Here is a 19,649-nt window from a genome sequence, read left to right as displayed (position 1 = left end):
CTGTCTGTAGTAAAAATACAAAAAATTAGCCAGTCGTGGTGGCACATGCCTATGATCCAGCTACTTGGGAGGCTAAGGTAGGAGAATCGCTTGAACTGGGGAGGTGGAGGATGCAGTGAGCCAAGACTGCGCCACTACACTCCATCCTGGGTAACAGGGCGAGACTCTCTCAAAAAATAATAATAATTCTATTTATTGAGTTTTCACCTTTTACCAAGCATAGTACGCTTTGCCTCCATTATATCATTGAACTCTCATAACCTCTCCTTTTTCCAGCAAAGGAAAATGAGGTTGATTCACAGACCACGTTGTTAGCAACTGTGCTCTGTCCAGAATGCACTGGCCTCCAAGCAGACAGCCCTGGACCAGTAAGAGAGTCTGCTATGGTCCGGTGGCGCCCCCTGGAGGTCTATCGGGAATATGGTAAAGAACCTAAAAATGAGTGGGCCCCGGTGGCTCACGCTTGTAATCCCAGCACTTTGGGGGGCTAATGGGGGAGAATCGCTGGAACCCAGAAGTTCCAAACCAGCCTGGGCAACACTGGGAGACACCTGCCTCCGTCTCTACAAAAAAAAAAAAAAAAAAAAAAAAAAATTAGACCAGGCGCGCTGGCTCAGGCCTGTAATCCCAGCACTTTGGGAGGCCAAGGCAGGTGGATCACCTGATGTCACGAGTTCGAGACCAGCCTGGCCAACATGGTGAAACCCGTCTCTACTAAAAATACAAAAATGAGCTGGTGACGGGTGCCTGTAATCCCAACTACTCGGGAAGCTGAGGCAGAGACTCGCTTGAACCTGGGAGGCGGAGGATGCAGTAAGTCAAGATCGCACCACTGCTCTCAGGCCCGGGTGACAGAGCGAAACTCCTTCTCGAAATACAAATACAAAATTAAAAAGCACAATACAAACAACCGAGCATGCACGCCTGTAGTTACCAGCTACTCGGGAGACTGAGACAGGAGGATCCCTTGAGCTCAGGAGCTTGAGGCTGCAACAAGTCATGATCTTGCCCAATGCACTCCAGCCTGGGCGACAGAGCAAGGCCTTGTCTCTAAAAACCAAAATAAAGAAACTAAAATGAGCGTTCAGATTTGTTAGGGGGTGACAAGGGAGGAAGTCCAGAATCCCACTTTGTTCTGTCCTGGGAGAGCCCTAGAAGGTCTGAGTGGGGACAGGACCCTGGTCTAGTGGGTGGGGGGACACACAGACCTAATCAGAGGGGTTTCAGGAGGACATAGCACTGCCCTGGGGAACCTAAAGTGGGAGGCATGGTCTGGCAGGCCCAACTCTGAAGGCTTCTGTGGGACAGGCTTACTAGGCCCTGTCTTTAAACAAATAAAAAAAAACAAAACCACATAATTAGATTAAGAAAAAACCACCTCCGAGAGCCTTGGAGGCGAAATGAGGGCGTGGCCCGCTGGACGTGACCAACAGCAAAAGCTTAAGTGTTATTGGCTGTATTCCTTAGTTGCTCGCCCCAGAACTGCCCAATTATGGGCGGGGACACTACTTCAGTGTTAACACTCACTGGCTGAATTGGGCCGGAGAAGTCTCATTGGCTGAGCTCGCCGGGGGCGGGACCTGAAGTAGGCGAGACCTACGGAAGCTGGAGCTTGTTGCTGTGAGGTCGCGTTACCCAGTGTTGCAGAGGGTCCTTAAGCCAGGAGTGAAAGTTGGGGTCTGGGGATTAGTCCTGGGGCGGAGGTTGGGGCAAGCTGGGTCGGACACCCCCATCCGGTTTTGTATACCTCGCTTTCCAGCGTGGAGTCGCAGCGGGTCGAGCGGCGTCTCGTGTGTGACGTCAGCCGGCGGCGCCGCGCGCGACTCCAGTGGCCTTGACCTCCCGTGGCGTGGGAGGCTTCGCGGCGATGCTGCAGTTGGTCCGGGCTGGGGCGCGGGCCTGGCTTCGCCCTACGGGCTGCCGGGTGAGGCCAGGGGCTGGAGACGTGGTCGAAGGATGAAATGTGGGGGTGTCCAGGGGTCGTCTCTCATTTTCGCCCACCCCTTGCAGGCCCTGAGTTCGCTGGCGGAAGAGGCAGCGCCTTCGACCGAGAAGCCGGAGCAAGTGGCGAGCGAGGGTGAGGCAGCTGGGGGTCGCCCCAGGAGGGGCGGCGACGGAGAGGTCTGCCCCTTGACCCTAACCCCTGACCCCCGCAATCGCTCCAGGTCTCCCGGAGCCCGTGCTGCGCAAAGTCGAGTTGCCGGTACCCGCTCTTCGACGCCCGGTGCAGGCCTGGGTCGAGTCCCTGCGGGGCTTCGAGCAGGAGCGCGTGGGCCTGGCCGACCTGCACCCCGATGTTTTCGCCACCGCGCCCAGGTGAGCTGGGGCTGTAATGCTGAACTGAGTGGCAGAGGGATGAAGAGCGGGAGTTCAGGAGTCAGATGACTTTGGGCTTGTGCCTTTGGGAAAGTGCTCGATTTCCACAGCCTCTGTTTCTCTATTTGTCAAAGGGGCATGATAATAGTTTCTCCTGATGTAACGCTGTGTGAGATTGAAGTCTGGGAAGTGACATTCTCTAGGGGTTAGGGAGACAGAACTCTGGAGCCCTACTGATTAGGTTCAAATCCTGTGCCTCTTGTGCCTCAGTGTTCTGTTTTGTCAGCGCTCAGGAGGTTGCTGTGATGAGTAAATGACTTGATTCTGGCACATAATAAGTTCTATAGAAAAGTTCATAATCATTTGTTAACTGGTTTTTGCAAACAAGAGCACTAAGGAAGACTAAACCATTCCTAGGTGCCTGGAAGAGGCTGTTTGTATTTTAGTTAACTGACTGTTCATAACATCTCTAAGAAAATGTAGGGGCTGCGTGCTGTGGCTCACATCTGTAATCCCAGCACTTTGGGAGGCCAGGGCCGGGGGATCACTTGAAGCCTGGCCAACATGGTGAAATGCTGTCTCTACTAAAAATGCAAAAATTAGCCAGGTGTGGTGGTGCAAACCTGTAGTCCCAGATACTTGGGAGCCTGAGGCATGAGAATCGCTTGCACGTGCGAGGTAGAGGTTGCAGTGAGCCGAGATCGCACCACTGCACTCCAGCCTGGGCAATAGAGTGAGGCTCTGTCTCAAAAAAAAAAGAAAAGAAAATTAGGGTTACTTTTTTTTTTTTTTTTTTTGAGATGGAGTCTGGCTCTGTCACCCAGGATGGAGTTCTGGGCTCACTGCAACCTCTGCCTCCCAGGTTAAAATGATTCTTCTGCCTCATCCTCCTGAGTTGCTGGGATTACTGGGTGTACCACCACACCCAGCTGATTTTTGTTTTTACTGGAGACAGGATTTTGCCACCATGTTGGCCAGGCTGGCTTGAACTCCTGACTTCAAGCGATCTACCCACCTTGACCTCCCAAAGTGCTGGGGTTACAGGCATGAACCACTGTCCCCGGCTGGGTTATCCTTATTTTGTAGATAAATGGAGGAACTCATGTAACTTCCTCAAAAGGTAACATACTTTGTGCGTGCCATTTCTGGCAAATAATGTGTTATTAGGTTGAGCCCGGTGGCTCACACCTGTAGTCCCAGCTATTTAGGAGGCTGAGGCAGGAGGATCACTTGAACCCAGGAGTTGGAGGCTGCAATGAGCTATGATTGCACTACTGCACTGCAGCCTGGGTGATACAGCCAGACTCCATCTCAAAAAAAAAAAAAAAAAAGGCTGGGTGCGGTAGCTCATACCTGTAATCCCAGCACTTTGGGAGGCTGAGGTGGGTGGATCACTTGAGGTCAAGACCAGCCTGGCCAACATGGCAAAATCCTGTCTCTACTAAAAATACAAAAATTAGCCAGGCATGGTGGCGCGCCTGTAATTCCAGCTACTCAGGAGGCTGAGGCATGAGAATTGCTTGAACCCAGGAGGCAAAGGTTGCAGTGAGCCAAGATTGTACCACCGCACTCCAGCCTGAGCAACAGAGCGACACTCCATCTCAAAAAAGAAAAAAAGGAGGCTGGGCGTGGTGGCTAAAGCCTGTACCCAGCACTTTGGGAGGCTGAGGCAGGTGGATCACGAGGCCAGGAGTTCAAGACCAGCCTGGTCATCATAGTGAAGAAACCCCGTCTCTTCTAAAAATAAAAAAATTAGCTGGGTGTGGTGGTGGGCGCCTGTAGTCCCAGCTGCTTGGGAGGCTGAGGCAGGAGAATCTGCTTAAACCCAGGAGTCGGAGGTTGCAGTGAGCCGAGATCCTGCCACTGCACTCCAGTCTGGGCAACACAACAAGACTCGTCTCAAAAAGAAAAAATAGGTGAAATTAATTTCAATAATGTATTTAACCTGTGTTTAAAACTATACTGAAATCACATTTTAGCATGGGGCACTGGCCATGTTTCAGGTGTTGAGTATGTGACTGTGTGGAGTGGTACAGAACTAGAGAGGCAAACCAGTTCCCAAAGAAGGTGGCAGTAACTGAACTGTAATAGCAAGAAAAAAATCATGGTAGAAAAAACAAGGACGAAGGGGTGGCTTTTTTTTTTTTTTTTGAGATAGAGTGTTGATCTGTTGCTCAGGCTAGAGTGCAGTGGCACAAGCTTGGCGCACTTCAACCTCTGCCTCCTAGGTTCTAGCAATTCTCATGCCTCAGCTTGCCAAGTAGCTAGAATGACAGACATGTACCACCACACGGAGCTAATTTTTGTATTTTTTGTAGAGACAGGGTTTCCTCATGTTGCTCGGCTTGTCTTAAACTCCTGGCCTCAAGCGATCCCCCTGCCTTGGCCTCCCAAAGTGCTGGGATTACAGGCGTGAGCCACCGCGCCTGGCCAGTGTGTCTCTTTCGTTAGCTAGGAGCTCCTTTCAGCAATTATTGGAGCTGACACTTGTAGGCTGAGAAGGAACCATCCAGAGGAAGACTGTTTCAGGCAGAGGGAATAGCAAATCGCACGGGCCCCCGGAGGCGGAAGGGAGAATCCTGGGTTTCCCTGTAGTGAGGTGGGAGCATTTGAAGTAGAGATGGGCTTCTCATTCGTCCCTCCTCCCCCCAGGCTGGATATCCTGCACCAGGTTGCCATATGGCAGAAGAACTTCAAGAGAATTGTGAGTGCCTAATGGAGCAAGGTGGAGTGAAGGAGCTTCCTGGGGAGGTTGGGGGTGGGGGCCAGAGGAAGCCCATGGCTGGGTTTTCTTTGGACTGCTCAGCTGGGGCCTTATCTGTCTCCTGAACCATTCACTGATGAGTCCATTTTTTAGTTTTCTTTCTTTTTTTTTTTTTTTGAGATGGAGATGGAGTCTCACTCTGTCCCCCAGGCTGGAGTACAGTGGCGCAATCTTGGTTCACTGCAACCTCCACTTCCCGGCGATTTTCCTGCCTCTGCCTCCTGAGTACCTGGGACTACAGGCATGCGCCACCATCCAACTAATTTTTGTATTTTTAGTAGAGATGGAGTTTAACCATGTTGGCCAGGGTGGTCTCAAACTGCTGACTTGAAGTGATCCACCTGCCTTGGCCTCCTAGAGTGCTGGGATTACAGGCATGAGCCACCGCGCCTGGCTCATTTTCAGTTATTTTCTGATTACTCACTGATGTAGGCATTGTGGTGGGTGAAAGGATATAGCAGTGGACAAAATAGGCAAGGTCAGGCCGGGTGCAGTGGCTCAGGCCTGTGATCCCAGCACTGGGAGGCCGAGGTGTGTAGGTTTCTTAGGGCCAAGAGCTCGCAACCAGCCTGGGAAACAGCAAGACCCAATCTCTGCCCCTTCCCTTTCCACCCACCGCCAAAAAAGATGGGCAAAGTCCTATCCTAATGAAGGTCACAGTCTCATGGGAGAAGTGAAGGCGAGTCAGATAGTCATGCCTATAAATGTGTAATTATTATTATTATTTTTGGAGACAGAGTTTTGCTCTTGTTGTCCAGGCTGGAGTGCAGTGGGGCCAATCTTGGCTCACTGCAACCTCCACCTCCCAGTTCAAGCAATTCTCCTGCCTCAGCCTCCCGAGTAGCTGGGATTACAGGCGTGTGCCACCACAGCCAGCTAATTTTTGTAGTTTTTGAGTAGAGATGGGGTTTCACCATGTTGGCCAGGCTGGTCTTGAACTCCTGACCTCGTGATCCGCCCACCTCGGCCTTCTAAGTGCTGGGATTACAGGCGTGAGGCACCGTGCCTGGCCATATATGTGTAATTATAAGAAGTTGTCCCAGAGAATGGGACGTTTAACCTCAGGTCTACTGTAGAAGGTAAGGAGATCTAGGACACAGCGGAGCTGGGGTGGAGATAACAGGAATAAGGCGTGCAAAGACCCTGTGGCAGGGACCATAACGAGCCCAGCGTTGCCATAGAGGCCAATGGGAACAGTGGGGAGGGGTCTGGGTTTTATGCCAAGAACATTGAAGAATCCATTACCAGTCAGGGTCTCATCCGCCAACCCCCGTGGTCTAGCCAGTCCTTCTCCTGCTCACGCTCTCCCTGGCTCCCCGTCACGCTAGGAATAAAGTCATCGGTCTGCTATTCTGAACCCTTCCTGATCTCCTTGCCCCGCTCCTCTTCCTGGGTTCTTCCAGTTCACGTCATTTCCCACCACGGGAAATGGGCAGTTAACAGCCACATTAAAATTGTCCAAAATATAGGCCAGGCACGGTGGCTCACACCTGTAATCCCAGCACTTTGGGAGGCCAAGGTGGGTGAATCACGAACGAGGTCAGGAACTCAAGACCAGCCTAACCAATACGGTGAAACCCTATCTCTACCAGAAATACAAAAATTAGCCGGATGTGGTGGCAGGTGCCTGTAGTCCTGGCTACTCTGGAGGCTGAGACAGGACAATTGCTTGAACCCAGGAGGCGGAGGTTGTAGTGAGCTGAGATGGTGCCACTGCACTCCAGCCTGGTGACAGAGCAAAACTCTGTCTCGAAAAAAAAAAAAAAAAAAATTAGGTTGGGCGTGGTGGCTCATGCCTGTAATCCCAGCACTTTGGGTGGCCAAGGTGGGCAAATCATGAGATCAGGCATTTGAGACCAGCCTGGCCAACATGGTGAAACCTCGTCTCTACTAAAAAAATACAAAAATTAGCTGGGCATGATGGCAGGCGCCTGTAATCCCAGCTACTCGAGAGGCTGAGGCAAGAGAATCGCTTGAACCCGGGAGGCAGAGGTTGCAGTGAGCCAAGATCATGCCATTGCACTTCAGCCTGGGTGACAAGAGCAAGACTCCTTTAAAAAAAAAAAATTAGCTGAGCATGGTGATGGACACCTGTAATCTGAGCTACTTGGGAGGCTGAGGCAGGAGAATCGCTTGAACCAGAAATCAGAGGTTGCAGTGAGCCGAGATCGCGCCACTTTCACTCCAGCCTGGGTGATACAGTGAGACTGTCTCAAAGAAAAAAATTAATTGTTCAAAAAATACCAAGCACCTGCTGCGTGCCCAGCGGCAGGGCCCCTGCCTTTGTGAGGCTGGCATGGGGCAGGAGCTCTGGCTTCTTTACACTCGCCAAGCACTCTGTGCTTGGCCCAAGAGAGCCCCTCATCATGGTGTGTCCTGCCTGGCTCCCCTGTGGCAGGACTGGTCTTCTTGGCTCCCTGACACCTGCCTTGTGGACCTGACCCCCTCCTCACTTTGTGCCTCCAGAGCTATGCCAAGACCAAGACGAGGGCTGAGGTGCGGGGCGGTGGCCGGAAGCCCTGGCCGCAGAAAGGCAGCGGGCGGGCCCGGCATGGCAGCATCCGCTCTCCGCTCTGGCGAGGAGGTAACTGGAGACAGGATGGAGGGGATGGGGAGGGGTGGACGGGGCGGGGAGGGGTGGGGGGGCCAGGGAAGGGCCTGGGTGTTCACACAGCTGCCCACATCTGGCATGGTATCATGTCTGCTCTTTTCCTTCCACCTCATGGGACCACCTGGGTTGATGACATGGGGACTGAGGCCCTCGGACCTGGCGGCCCATGTAGGGGGACACAAATGACCTGGGAGCCATCCACTCCTCACTCTCAAATGCCCTCCCTTCAGCTCATGGCCGCAGCCCCTCTTGACCCCACCACGCGTCTCCCTCTCCTGACCCGCACTTCCCACACACCCAGAGAGCTCTTCCTAAATCTCTCACCTCCCTTGGCCTTTGTGTGGAACGTGAACTCCTGACGTCGTCATCGAGGTCCCTGGTGGCTGCACACCTTTCCCCCTCGTCCCCTCCATTCCCTCTCTGACCAGGCAGAGATGGCTCTTTTTTTTTTTTTGGTTGTACTTGTTGGTTTGTTTTTAACCTCTTTTTTTTTCTTTTTTTTTTTTTTTTAAAGATGGGGTTTCACCATAATGGCCAGGCTGGTCTTGAACTCCTGACCTCAGGTGATCCACCCACCTCGGCCTCCCAAAGTGCTGGGATTATAGGCGTGAGCCACCGCACCCGGCCTTGTTTTTAACCTCTTATTTTCTTGGATGCTAACAAGATGACTCAGGGTGGTGCCAGCCGCCCTGACAGCTGTTTACCCTGCCAGCTCTCCTCACCTTTCAGGGTTCTAGGCCACACCTCCTCCAAGCAGCCCTCCTTGACCTCCTTTGCCTCCGCATCCCCTCGGGCTAGCCTGATTCCCTCTGCAGTTGAGCCTGTTTTCTGACCTTACCGGAATGTGAACGGCGTGAGGGCAGCGACCGTGTCCACTGTCTTCTCTGTTGCATTTCGAAGGACCAGGTGAGGGCGGACACCAACATGAGGGGCTTGCTAGGGCATCTCCCCGAGTGCTGTTGCTCCCAGATCACACTGCTTGCTCCATCGGAGTGTGTGCCTGATGCCTGCCTGTCTCTCTAGACCGGAAAGTTAGAACCTCGTGATGATTTCAGCATGAACAGCTGTGCTTAAGTTCACACACTATGCCACTCTACGGAATCCACACCATAACGCGTGGTGTCCTGTGAGGCGGCAACTGTCTGCTCTCAGGGTGGTTTGTTTTTTGATTGTTTGCTTTTGAGACAGGATCTCGCTGTTGCTTAGGCTGTAGTGCAGTGGCCCAGTCATAGCTCACTGCAGCCTTGAGCTCCTGGGCTCAAGTGATCCTCCAGCCTCAGCCTCCCAACGTGCTGGTGTGAGCCACCGTGGCCAGCCCTGTCCCAGAGTGTGACAGCTGGGGAAACTGAAGCCGAGTGAAGCAAAGTCACTGGTCCCAAGCTGTCCCTGATCCAGCATCCTCTGAGGCCCTGCCCTCTCTGCCTGGTTCCTGGCAGCACCCCCTCTGTCCTATCACCCCATACCCGTCATGGTAGCAGACTGCTGACCTCCAAGCTCTGCCGCGGCCCCCACCAGCTCACATGCCTCTGTCCCTGCAGGAGGCGTTGCCCACGGCCCCCGGGGCCCCACGAGTTACTACTACATGCTGCCTATGAAGGTGCGGGCCCTGGGCCTCAAAGTGGCACTGACCGTCAAGCTGGCCCAGGTATAGCCATGGGGGCCCAGATGGCTGCTGGAGGTAGGGCTGCTCCAGACCCAGGGCTCACATCATCCTTTCCTCCCACCAGGACGACCTGCACATTGTGGACTCCTTAGAGCTGCCGACTCCAGACCCCCAGTACCTGACAGACCTGGCCCGCTACCGCCGCTGGGGGGACTCCGTGCTCTTCGTGAACTTGTGAGGGCGCCGGGCAGAGCAGGGGCAGGGGGCCCTGAGCTCTATACCATGAGGGTTCAAGCCCCACTCCCCGTTCTCTCTTACAGGACACATGAGGAGATGCCACAGAGCATCGTGGAGGCTGTCTCTAGGCTCAAGACCTTCACCCTGATCCCAGCTGTTGGTGAGCAAAGGGCCCAGCCCACCTCCCAGGCCCCTAGAGCATGCATGAGCAGGCTCTGCTGTTAGAATCACAGGGCAGTTCGAATCCTGCATCTGGTCTCTGGCCTTGGGCAGTGTCCCGGACCCAGCCCTCAGCTTGCCCAAAGCAATAACCTTTCCTAAAGAAGTGCTTGGCTGGGTGTGGTGGCTCGTGTCTGCAATCCCAGTGCTTTGGGAGGCCAAGGCAGGAGATTTGCTTGAGGCCTAGAGTTTGAGGCCAGTCTGGGCAATATAGTGAGGCTCCCATCTGTACTAAAAATCAAAAAATGAGCCAGGCGTGGTGGTGTGCACCTGTAGTCCCAGCTACTCAGGGGCTGAGGCAAGTGGATACCTTGAGCTCAGGGGACCAAAAACTGGAGTGAGTCATGATCGCACCACTGCACCCAAACCTAGCGGAGAGAGCGAGATTCTGTCTCAAAAAAAAAAAAGAGGTCGGGCACGGTGGCTCACACCTGTAATCCCAGCACTTTGGGAGGCTGAGGCAGGCGGATCACGAAGTCAAGAGATCAAGACCATCCTGGCCAACAGGGTGAAACCCTGTCTCTACTAAAAATACAAAAAATTAGCTGGGCGTGGTGGCGTGTGCGTATAGTCCCAGCTGCTCAGGGGTGGGGCTCAGGTAGGGGAGTCGGAGGTTGCAGTCAGTGGAGATCCTGCCACTGCACTCAAGCCTGGTGACAGTGAGACTCTGTCCCCCTCCAAAAAAGCTCCAAGGTCACCTCTGCCAACGCCACAGTCTGTTCCCTCCACAGCCACCAGATGGCGCCCATGAGCCTGAGTCAGGTCCTGTCCCTCCTCAACCCACAGCCCTCACTGGCTCCCACCTCCCTCAAGATGAAAGCTTAAGTCCTCAGGGTGCCATGCCAGGCCCTGCACGACCAGCCCCATCACCTCCCTGCCCTCTCATTTTCCCTGGGTCTCCCCTATGAGAATGGAAGCCAGGAGTCCTGCCCAGGCAGAGGCTGAGCCTTGCACTTGGGGGGCTCTCGGTCAGCAGGTGGTGAGCTGAGAACAGCTCCTTGGCCAGAGGCTTACAGGCAACAAGCGAACAGGCAGGGTCTGGCCCAGGCTGCTGGGCTCACAAAGTCACACTAGAGCACAGTGAGGGTCTCTGAGCACGGAGGGACTCTGATGTGGGTGGGGTGGGAGAGGCAGTCCCGTCCTGACCATCCCCCAACCCCCCAGGCCTAAATGTGTACAGCATGCTCAAGCACCAGACCCTGGTCCTGACGCTGCCCACCGTTGCCTTCCTGGAGGACAAGCTGCTCTGGCAGGACGTGCGCTACAGGCTGCTGTACCCCCTCAGCCTGCCCTACAGCGACTTTCCCTGACCCCACACCACTGTCGACATGAAGCGCCTGTTCTGAGCCAGGCCGAGCCCCTGGCCGACTTGGGAGCCTCACACCCACGCCCACCCTTTGAGGGAGGTGCCACCCAGACCCCCTCATCCCAGGGAGGAAGCTGAGGCCATGTGGAGTGGCCATCACCATTGGGAAGGGGCAACTCCACGGAGAGCCCAGACAGGCTCCTACCTCCATTCTCTTTTTGTTTTTAAAATAAATTGGATTTTTAAATAAAGGAGGAAAAACAGACAGTGTCATTTCTAATAACTGTGTTGGGCACGCTGGGCTCCCTCCTGGGTTCTGGGCACAACTGGGGATCTGGTTTAAGGGAACCCCAGTGCTATCTGTGGAAATTACAAGAATTCACTTAGCTGGTGAGTCAGACTCTAGGACCTCACAGGTGCGTGGGCGCCCGCACTTCCTAGAAGCTGACTCCTGGCAGGTCTGCCTCCTGAGTACCGCCACTGGGCGTTCCGTCCCTGAGAGGGTTTGCAGTCCTGTCTGCGACCGTACTTCATGAAGCCTGAGAGTGCCTGCGTGATTGTACAAGTAGATGTCATGCGCAAACTTGACTTTTCATCGCGATGACTTCCTGTAAGCACAGAGTCAGAAAAGTAAATGTTTGCTGTAAGTGAGCGGATAAGCACCTGCTGAAAAACACCTGGGAAAGGAAAACACCTGGGCATGGTGACTCCCACCTGTAACCCTAGCACTTTGGAGGTCAAGGTGGGAGGATCGCTTGAGCCTAGGGGTTCGAGACCAGCCTGGGCAACATGGTGAAACCCCATCTCTGCAAAAAATACAAAAATTTGCTGGGCGTGGTGGTGTCCACCTGGGGTCCCAGCTACTTGGGAGGCTGAGGTGGATTACCTGAGCCCAGGAAGCAGAGATTGCAGTGAGCTGAGATTGAGCCACTACACTCTGGCCTGGGTGACAGAGTGAGATACTGTCTTAAAAACAAAAACCCAGTATCCCAATTCTTGAGTTTGCTGAGGTTGTTTGCCTGCCAAGTTAATTGTTCTTAATAGCCATAGCAGACTATAAGACAATGTGACCGACGTATTTAAAGTCAACCAGCCGGGCACAGTGGCTCACGCCTGTAAGCCCAGGACTTTGGGAGGTCAAGGTAGGTAGATCACCAGAGATCAGGAGTTTGAGACCAGCCTGGCCAAGCCAGGAGTGGTCACGGGCACCTGTAATCCCAGCTACTCGGGAAGCTGAGGCAGAAGAATCACTTGAACTCGAGTTGCAGTGACTTTGGCCGAAAGAAAAGAAATAAAAAGAAAGAGAAAGAAGGAAATAGAAAAGAGAGGGAGGGAGGGAGGGAGAAAGAAAAAGAAAAAGGAAGGAAGGAGAAACAGAATGAAAAGGAAAGGAGGAAGGGAGGAGGGTCAATCGGGACTGCTTTCTGCGTGTGTGGACCTGGCCAGGCTAAGCAGTCACACAAACATCCCACAACCATCCCTACCTGCTGGGCCAACCCTAGCTGAAAACACCTCTGGAATGCCTCTATCGGGGTTGCCTTCAGAGATTGCAACACATTCTCCAAACATCCTTAGAGGACACAGACTTTGATCCTTGAAGCAGCAGATTTGACAAAGTAAAAAACAAAAAGCTATTAAAACCAGTTAAAGGCGTGCCAAAGCTCTGCAGAAAATGCCGCCTCGCCACCGCTCCTCTTGCCAGTCCTGTGGGGGCACCGACGCCTAGAGTCACACCCAGCTGTTGGCCTGATAGTGCCTGGCCCAGCCTGGAGAGTTGCAGTCAGGAGTATAAATGTGGATCAGTCTGCGTCTTACCTATGAGGAAACATGGTGAGACCAACTGCTGCCCAGATGGATTTTCAAAAGAAATGGGTCAGAACGTATTCCTCCACGCTGGAGTCCTTCAGCCAGACTGAGAATTTCACAGGCATCAGAAAAAATTATACAGCTGGGCCTGGTGGCTCATGCTTATAATCCCAACACTTTGGAAGGCTGAGGCAGGAGGATCGCTTGAACACAGGAGTTTGAGACCAGCCTGTGCAACATAACAAGACCCCATCTCTACTAAAAATAGAATAATTAGCCGGGCATGGTGGTGCACCTGTGGTCCCAGCTACTCTGGAGGCTGAGGTGGGAGGATTGCTTGAACCCTGGGGGTTCAGGCTGCAGTGAGCTGAGATTGTGCCACTGCAATCCAACCTGGGTAACAGATCAAGACCTTGTCTCAAGAAAAAAAAAGAAAAAGATATGATACACTGTCTAGAATGTGCTTTAAAATAATTGACATAGTTGGGCATGGTGGCACGCACCTACAGTCCCAGTTACTTGGAAGATTGCGGCCAGGAGTTTGAATCCAGCCTGGGCAACATAGCAAGACCTCATCTCTACAAAAAACAGGCCAGGTGGCTCATGCCTGGAATCCCAGCACTTTGAGAGGCCAAGGTGGGCAGATCACTATAGTACAGGAGTTTGAGAAAGCCTGGCCAACATGGTGAAACCCTGTCTCTACTAAAAATACAAAAACTGGCCAGGCTTGGTGGTGGGCACCTGTAATCCCAGCTACTCGGGAGGCTGAGGCAGGAGAATCACTTGAATCCAAGAGATGGAGTTTGCAGTGAGCCGAGACCACACCACTGAACTCTAGCCCAGGTGACAGAGCAAGACTCGGTCTCAAAAATAAATAGGCCAGGCTCGGTGGCTCACGCCAGTAATCCCAGCACTTTGGAAGACTGAGGTGGGAGGATGAGGTCAGGAGTTCAAGATCAGCCTGACCAATATGGTGAAACCTCGTCTCTACTAAAAATACAAAAATTAGCTGGGCGTGGTGGTACGTGCCTGTAGTCCCAGCTAGTTGAGAGGCTGAGGCAGGAGAATTGTTTGAACCCAAGAGGCAGAGGTTGTAGCAAGTCAAGATCGTGCTACTGCACTCCAGTCCGGGTGACAGAGTGAGACTCCATCTCAAAAAATAAGTAAGTTGGGGTATATGAGTTTGTTAGGGCAGCTGTAGGAATGCCGTAAACTGTGGGGCTGAGGAGTTAGTCAACAGAAATTTATTCTCTTCTGTTTCTGGAGGCTGGAAGTCCAAGATCAAGGACAGGGTTAGCTTCCCAGGGATCGTCTGTTCCAGACCCCTCTCCAAGCTTCTGGCAGTTTGCTTTGCTGGCAATCTTTGACATTCCTTGGCTTGTAGCCACATTGCTTCAGTCTCCCCCTTCATTTTCATGTGATGTCGTCCCTATGGGTGTGTGTCTGTTTCTGTGTCCAAATTTCTCCTCTTTAGTTTTTTGAGACGGAGTTTTGCTCTTGTTGCTCAGGCTGGAGTACACTGGTGTGATCTTGGCTCACCACAACTTCTGCCTCCCAGGTTCAAGCGATTCTCCTGCCTCAGCCTCCCGAATAGCTGGGATTACAGGCATGTATCACCACACCTGGCTAGTTTTGTATTTTTAGTAAAGACGGGGTTTCTCCATGTTGGTCAGGCAGGTCTTGAACTCCCAACCTCAGATGATCTGCCTGCCTCAGCCTCCCAAAGTGCTGAGATTACAGGTGTGAACCACTGCGCCTGGGCCTCTCCTTTTTATTTTTAAAATGTTTTGGTTTTTGCAAACCTACTGAAATAAATACAATGAGATTTATTTATAAATGAGAATGAATTAATAATGAGCTGTAGGCCTGGCACAGTGCACATTGGGAGGCTTGGCACAGTGCACATTGAGGTCAAGCGTTTGAGATCAACCTGCCCAACATGGTAAAACCCCATCTCTACTAAAAATACAAAAAAATTAGCCAGACATGGTAGTACGTGCCTGTAATCCCAGCTACTCAGGAGGCAGAGTCAGGAGAATTGCTTAAAGCCTAGAGGTAGAGGTTGTAGCCAGCTGAGATTGCAGCACTGCACTCCAGCCTGGCGACAGAGCGAGACTCTGTCTCAAAAATAAATAAATAATGAGCTGTATTTCAGAATTTGGAGAAGGTGACACTAAGACTACTGAATACACAGATTTTGATTTGTGTTTTTCAAATTCAAAATTCTTTCATTATATAAAGATGAGTCAGTTATGCAACCAAAAATATTTATTAAAACTATGCTAATGCTTCAGTAAATCTCATCTTCAAAAAAGATAATGAGATAAACTTGCATTTACTTAGGGAACTGCCTGTCGGTCAGGCCAGTCCCTGCAAAGGGAATTCACAGCATGACCTCATTCATTTGTGAGACACAGCAATCCTTGTACTTTTTTTTTTTTTTAGATGGAGTCTCGCTCTGTCACCCAGACTGGAGTGCAGTGGCGCAATCAGCTCACTGCAACCTCCGCCTTCCGGGTTCAAGAGATTCCCCTGCCTTAGCCTCCTGAGTAGCTGGGATTACAGGTGTGTGCCTCCACGCATGGCTAATTTTCATATTTTTACTAAAGACAGGGTTTCACCAGTTTGGCCAGGCTGGTCTCAAACTCCAGCCTGGCCAAAGTGATCTACCCACCTCAGCCTCCCAAAGTGTTGGGATTACAGGTGTGAGTCACCCTGCCTGTTGTTTAGACATACACTTTTTTTTTTTTTAGACAAACTCTCCCCTGTCGCCCAGGATGGAGTGCAGTAGCCTGTGACCTTGGCTTACTGTAACCTCCACTTCCCCAGTTCAAGCGACTCTCCTGCCTCAGCCTCCCAAATAGCTGGGATCACAGGTGCCCACCACCATGTGATGGGTGACTAATTTTTGTATTTTTAGTAGAGATGAGGTTTCACCATGTTGGCCAGGCTTGTCTCGAACTTCTGACCTCGTGATCCACCCGCCTCGGCCTCCCAAAGTGTTAGAATTACAGACGTGAGCCACAGCATCTGGCCTTAAATTTTATTTTGTTTTTTTGTAGAGACGGGCTCTCACTGTGTTGCCCAGGCTGGTCTTGAACTCCTGAACTCAAGTAGTCTTCCCACCTTGGTCTCCCAAAGGGCTGGGATGACAGGGGTGAGCCACTGCACCCCATCTTCCCTCTACTTCTTGATGGTTTTCTTCTGCTTTGGATGTGCATGTCCAGTTCTCTGCTTCTTAGAACAGATATTTACTTAACTAATCCACAGGGCATTGGGGGAGGACTGGGATCATGGAGATGACCTGACCCGTTCTTCTGGGAGGGTTTCCTGCTGGCTGTCTTCCATCATCATAACTGAAATCAGATGAGTTTCTGTAGCCTTTTTTTTTTTTTTTTCTCCACGTCTTTGCTGAAGCAGTTTTGAAAAACAAAACCACAAACTCAGCTATTCCCCAGATGATGTCTGTAATCAAAGATAAGCTCTGCCGGGGCAGTGGCTCACGCCTGTAATCTCAGCGCTTTGGGAGGCTGAGGTGGGTAGATCACCAGTCAGGCCAACATGGTAAAACCTCGTCTCTTACCTCAAAAAACAAAACAAAACAAAAAAAACCTCGTCTCTACTAAAAATACAAAAATTAGCTGGGTGTAGTGGCGGGTACCTGTAATCTCAGCTACTTGGGAGGCTGAGGCAGGAGAATTGCTTGAACCTGGGAAGTGGAGGTTGCAGTGAGCTGAGATTGCACCACTGCACTCCAGCCTGGGTGACAGAACAAGACTCCATCTCAAAAAAAAAAAAACCACAATTAAAATAAAAAGTAAAATAAAAATGCAAAAGTTAGCCAGGTATGGTGGTGGGTACTTCTAATCCCAGCTCCTTGGGAGACTGAGGCAGAAGAATCTCTTGAACCTGGGAAACAGGTTGCAGTGAGCTGAGATCAAGCCTCTGCTCTCCAGCCTGGGCAACAGAGTGAGACTTCGTCTCAAAAAATTAAAAAAATAAAAAAAAAATAAGGAGGTTGAGGCAGGAGAATCACCTGAACCCGGGAGGAGGAGTTGTAGTGAACCAAGATCGTGTCACTGCACTCCAGTCTGGGTGACAGGAGCGAGACTCAGTCTCAAAAAGAATAAATAAATAAATAGGCCGGGCACAGTAGCTCATACCTGTAATTCCAGCAGTTTGGGAGGCCAAGGCAGGCAGATCGCTTGAGGTCAGGAGTTCCAGATCAGCCTGGCCAACATGGTGTAACCCCATCTCTACTAAAAATACCAAAATTAACCGGGCCTGGTGGCGCATACCTGTAATCCCAGCTACTAGGGAGGCTGAGGTAGGAGAATTGCTTAAACCCAGGAGGTAGAGGTTTCAGTGAGCCAAGATCATGCCACTGCACTCTAGCCTGGGTGACAGAGCAAGACTCTGTCTCAAAAAAATAAAAAAGCAATTCACCAAGTGATGAGTTCAGGAATTCTAATATGAAGGCAGGTGACGAGGAGTGCCCAGGGCGTGGCCCAGGATGGAGCAGTGGGGACATTCGTAGGAGAAAGTCAGGCCACAAGAAAAGAGGAGCCAGCCTCGTTGGAGATGAAGGGAAGAGCGTTCCAGGCTACGGGAGCTGCAAGATGGCTGCATGGGATACCATGGGATGGGGTTTGTTGGCTTCTGCCCCAGATTGGCAGCCTCTGGTCTGAGGCCATTCTTTGGCCTGCCTGGGAGGAAGCCATGCCCTTCCTGGAGTTACCAGCAAAGGGCTGGGGAAGATCTGCTTCCCTTTTCCTTGAGAAAATGATTAAAGGAGCGGAGGACTGGGAGCTGCCTCCTCCCTCTGCCAGCCTGCCCCACCATGGCCGCCCCATCTCCATCTCAGAAAATGTCCCTCTGGCCGCAAGTGGTGGCTCGCACCTGTAATCCCAGCACTTTGGGAGGCCAAGGTGGGCAGATCACAAGGTTAGGAGTCGAGACCAGCCTGACCAACATGGTGAAACCCCATCTCTACCAAAAATACAAAACATTAGCTGGGTACGCGCGCCTGTAATCCCAGCTACTCGGGAGGCTGAGGCAGGATAATCGTTTGAACCCAGGAGGCGGAAGTTGCAGTGAGCCGAGATCGCACCACTGCCCTCCAGCCTGGGTGATAGAGCGAGACTCTGACTCAAAAAAAAAAAAAGAAAAGAAAAAAGAAAAAGGGCCGGGCGCGGTGGCTCACGCCTGTAATCCCAGCACTTTGGGAGGCCGAGGCAGGTGGATCACGAGGTCAAGAGATCGAGACCATCCTGGTCAACATGGTGAAACCCCGTCTCTACTAAAAATACAAAAAATTAGCTGGGCGTGGTGGCGCGTGCCTGTAATCCCAGCTACTCAGGAGGCTGAGGCAGGAGAATTGCCTGAACCCAGGAGGCGGAGGTTGCGGTGAGCCGAGATCGCGCCATTGCACTTGCCTGGGTAACAAGAGGGAAACTCCGTCTCAAAAAAAAAAAAAAAAAAAGTCCGGGCACAGTGGCTCATGCCTGTAATCCCAGCACTTTGGGAGCCTGAGGCAGGTGCATAATGAGGTCAGGAATTCGAGACCAGCCTGGTCAATATGGTGAAGTTCCGTCTCTACTAAAAATACAAAAAATTAGCCGGGCATGGTGGCATGCACCTGTAGTCCCAGCTGCTCAGGAGGCTGAAGCAGAATTGCTTGAACCTGGGAGGCGGAGGTTGCAGTGAACTGAGATCATGCCACTGTACTCCAGCCTGGATGACAGAGCAAGACCCCATCTCAAAAAGAAAGAAAAAGAAAGTGTCCCTCCAACCTCCAAAAGGCTCAGACCCTGATCAAGGAGTCACCCCCTTGTCCCAGTACCTCCAGTTGGCCCAGCCTCTAAGATGAATGTCAAATTCAGCCCCTTCTACAAGGACGCTGCCCAGGCGAGGACCCATCATCATTCACCTGGACCAGAACACTCACCTCCTCTCCTATCTCCTGTCTGCAGCTCTTGCAGCCTCAACTGGGCCCCTGTGAACACTTGAGTTGGAGCAAGGTCCTTCCTCCACTCAGAACCCTCTATAGCTCCCACCTCATTGGGCATAAAAACCAAAGTCCTGGCAGGGCATGGTGGCTCATGCCTGTAATCCCAGCACTTTGGGAGGCCAAGCACTTTGGCGAATCCCCAGAGGTCAGGAGTTTGAGACCAATCCCAGCACTTTGGGCGAATCCCCAGAGGTCAGGAGTTTGAGACCAACATGGCGAAACCCTGTCTCTACTAAAAAATACAAAAATTAGGCAGGTGTGGTGGTGTGCGCCTGTAATCCCAGCTACTAGAATCGCTTGAACCTAGGAGGCAGTGGTTGCAGCGAGCCGAGATCGTGCCACTGCACTCCAGCCTGGGTGACAGAGCGAGACTGGGTCTCAGAAAAATCAAACAAAACAACAAAGTCCTCCCCAGGTGACAGGCACCTGCACCTATCTGCCCTGTCATTTCCCTGCCCGCTCCTCTCCTCCAATCTCTCCTTTGCTAAGCCTGCTCCAGCCACATTGGTCTCCTGGCTGTTCCGTTTTTTGTTTTGTTTTATTTTTTTGAGACAGTCTCACTTCGAGGCTGGAGTGCAGTGCCTCCATCTTGGCTCACTGCCCCCTCCACGTGCCGGGTTCAAGAGATTCTCCTGCCTCAACCTCCCAAGTAGGTGGAATTACAGGCGTGCACCACCACACCCGGCTAATTTTTGCATTTTTTTTGTAGATATGGGGTCTCCCTAGGTTGCCCAGGCTGGTCTTGAACTCCTGGGATCAAGTGATCCTCCCAAAATC

At 52.0% G+C, this 19,649-nt stretch overlaps 1 protein-coding gene across 1 annotated transcript; it reads left to right on the top strand.

Moving 5' to 3' along the window:
* The first annotated feature begins 1,867 nt into the window (after window positions 1-1,867).
* On the top strand, window positions 1,868-11,323 carry MRPL4 (mitochondrial ribosomal protein L4). The gene is made up of 9 exons (XM_021676638.2): window positions 1,868-1,924; window positions 2,011-2,077; window positions 2,166-2,316; window positions 4,969-5,020; window positions 7,547-7,664; window positions 9,230-9,336; window positions 9,419-9,528; window positions 9,615-9,691; window positions 10,915-11,323. The coding sequence occupies exons 1-9, from the start codon at window positions 1,868-1,870 to the stop codon at window positions 11,058-11,060; spliced, it is 885 nt and encodes a 294-aa protein (XP_021532313.1). The 3' UTR covers window positions 11,061-11,323.
* Window positions 11,324-19,649: the final 8,326 nt, after the last annotated feature.

This window comes from Aotus nancymaae, unplaced genomic scaffold (genome assembly GCF_030222135.1).
Source record: "Aotus nancymaae isolate 86718 unplaced genomic scaffold, 86718_ANA_hifiasm-v0.15.2.pri h1tg000028l, whole genome shotgun sequence".
In the NCBI taxonomy this organism is placed as follows: Eukaryota; Metazoa; Chordata; class Mammalia; order Primates; family Aotidae; genus Aotus; species Aotus nancymaae.
The sequence above is the reverse complement of the archived record's forward strand: the minus strand, read 5'-3'. Positions and strand labels throughout refer to the sequence as shown.

What these genes read in the sequence shown, in the direction of transcription:
- MRPL4 (XM_021676638.2), top strand. Translation starts at nt 1,868, where the DNA reads ATGCTGCAGTTGGTCCGGGCTGGGGCGCGGGCCTGGCTTCGCCCTACG. An exon ending in TTCGCCCTACGGGCTGCCGG is followed by an intron (nt 1,925 to 2,010) that starts GTGAGGCCAGGG and finishes CACCCCTTGCAG; the next exon opens with GCCCTGAGTTCGCTGGCGGA. An exon ending in GGAGCAAGTGGCGAGCGAGG is followed by an intron (nt 2,078 to 2,165) that starts GTGAGGCAGCTG and finishes CAATCGCTCCAG; the next exon opens with GTCTCCCGGAGCCCGTGCTG.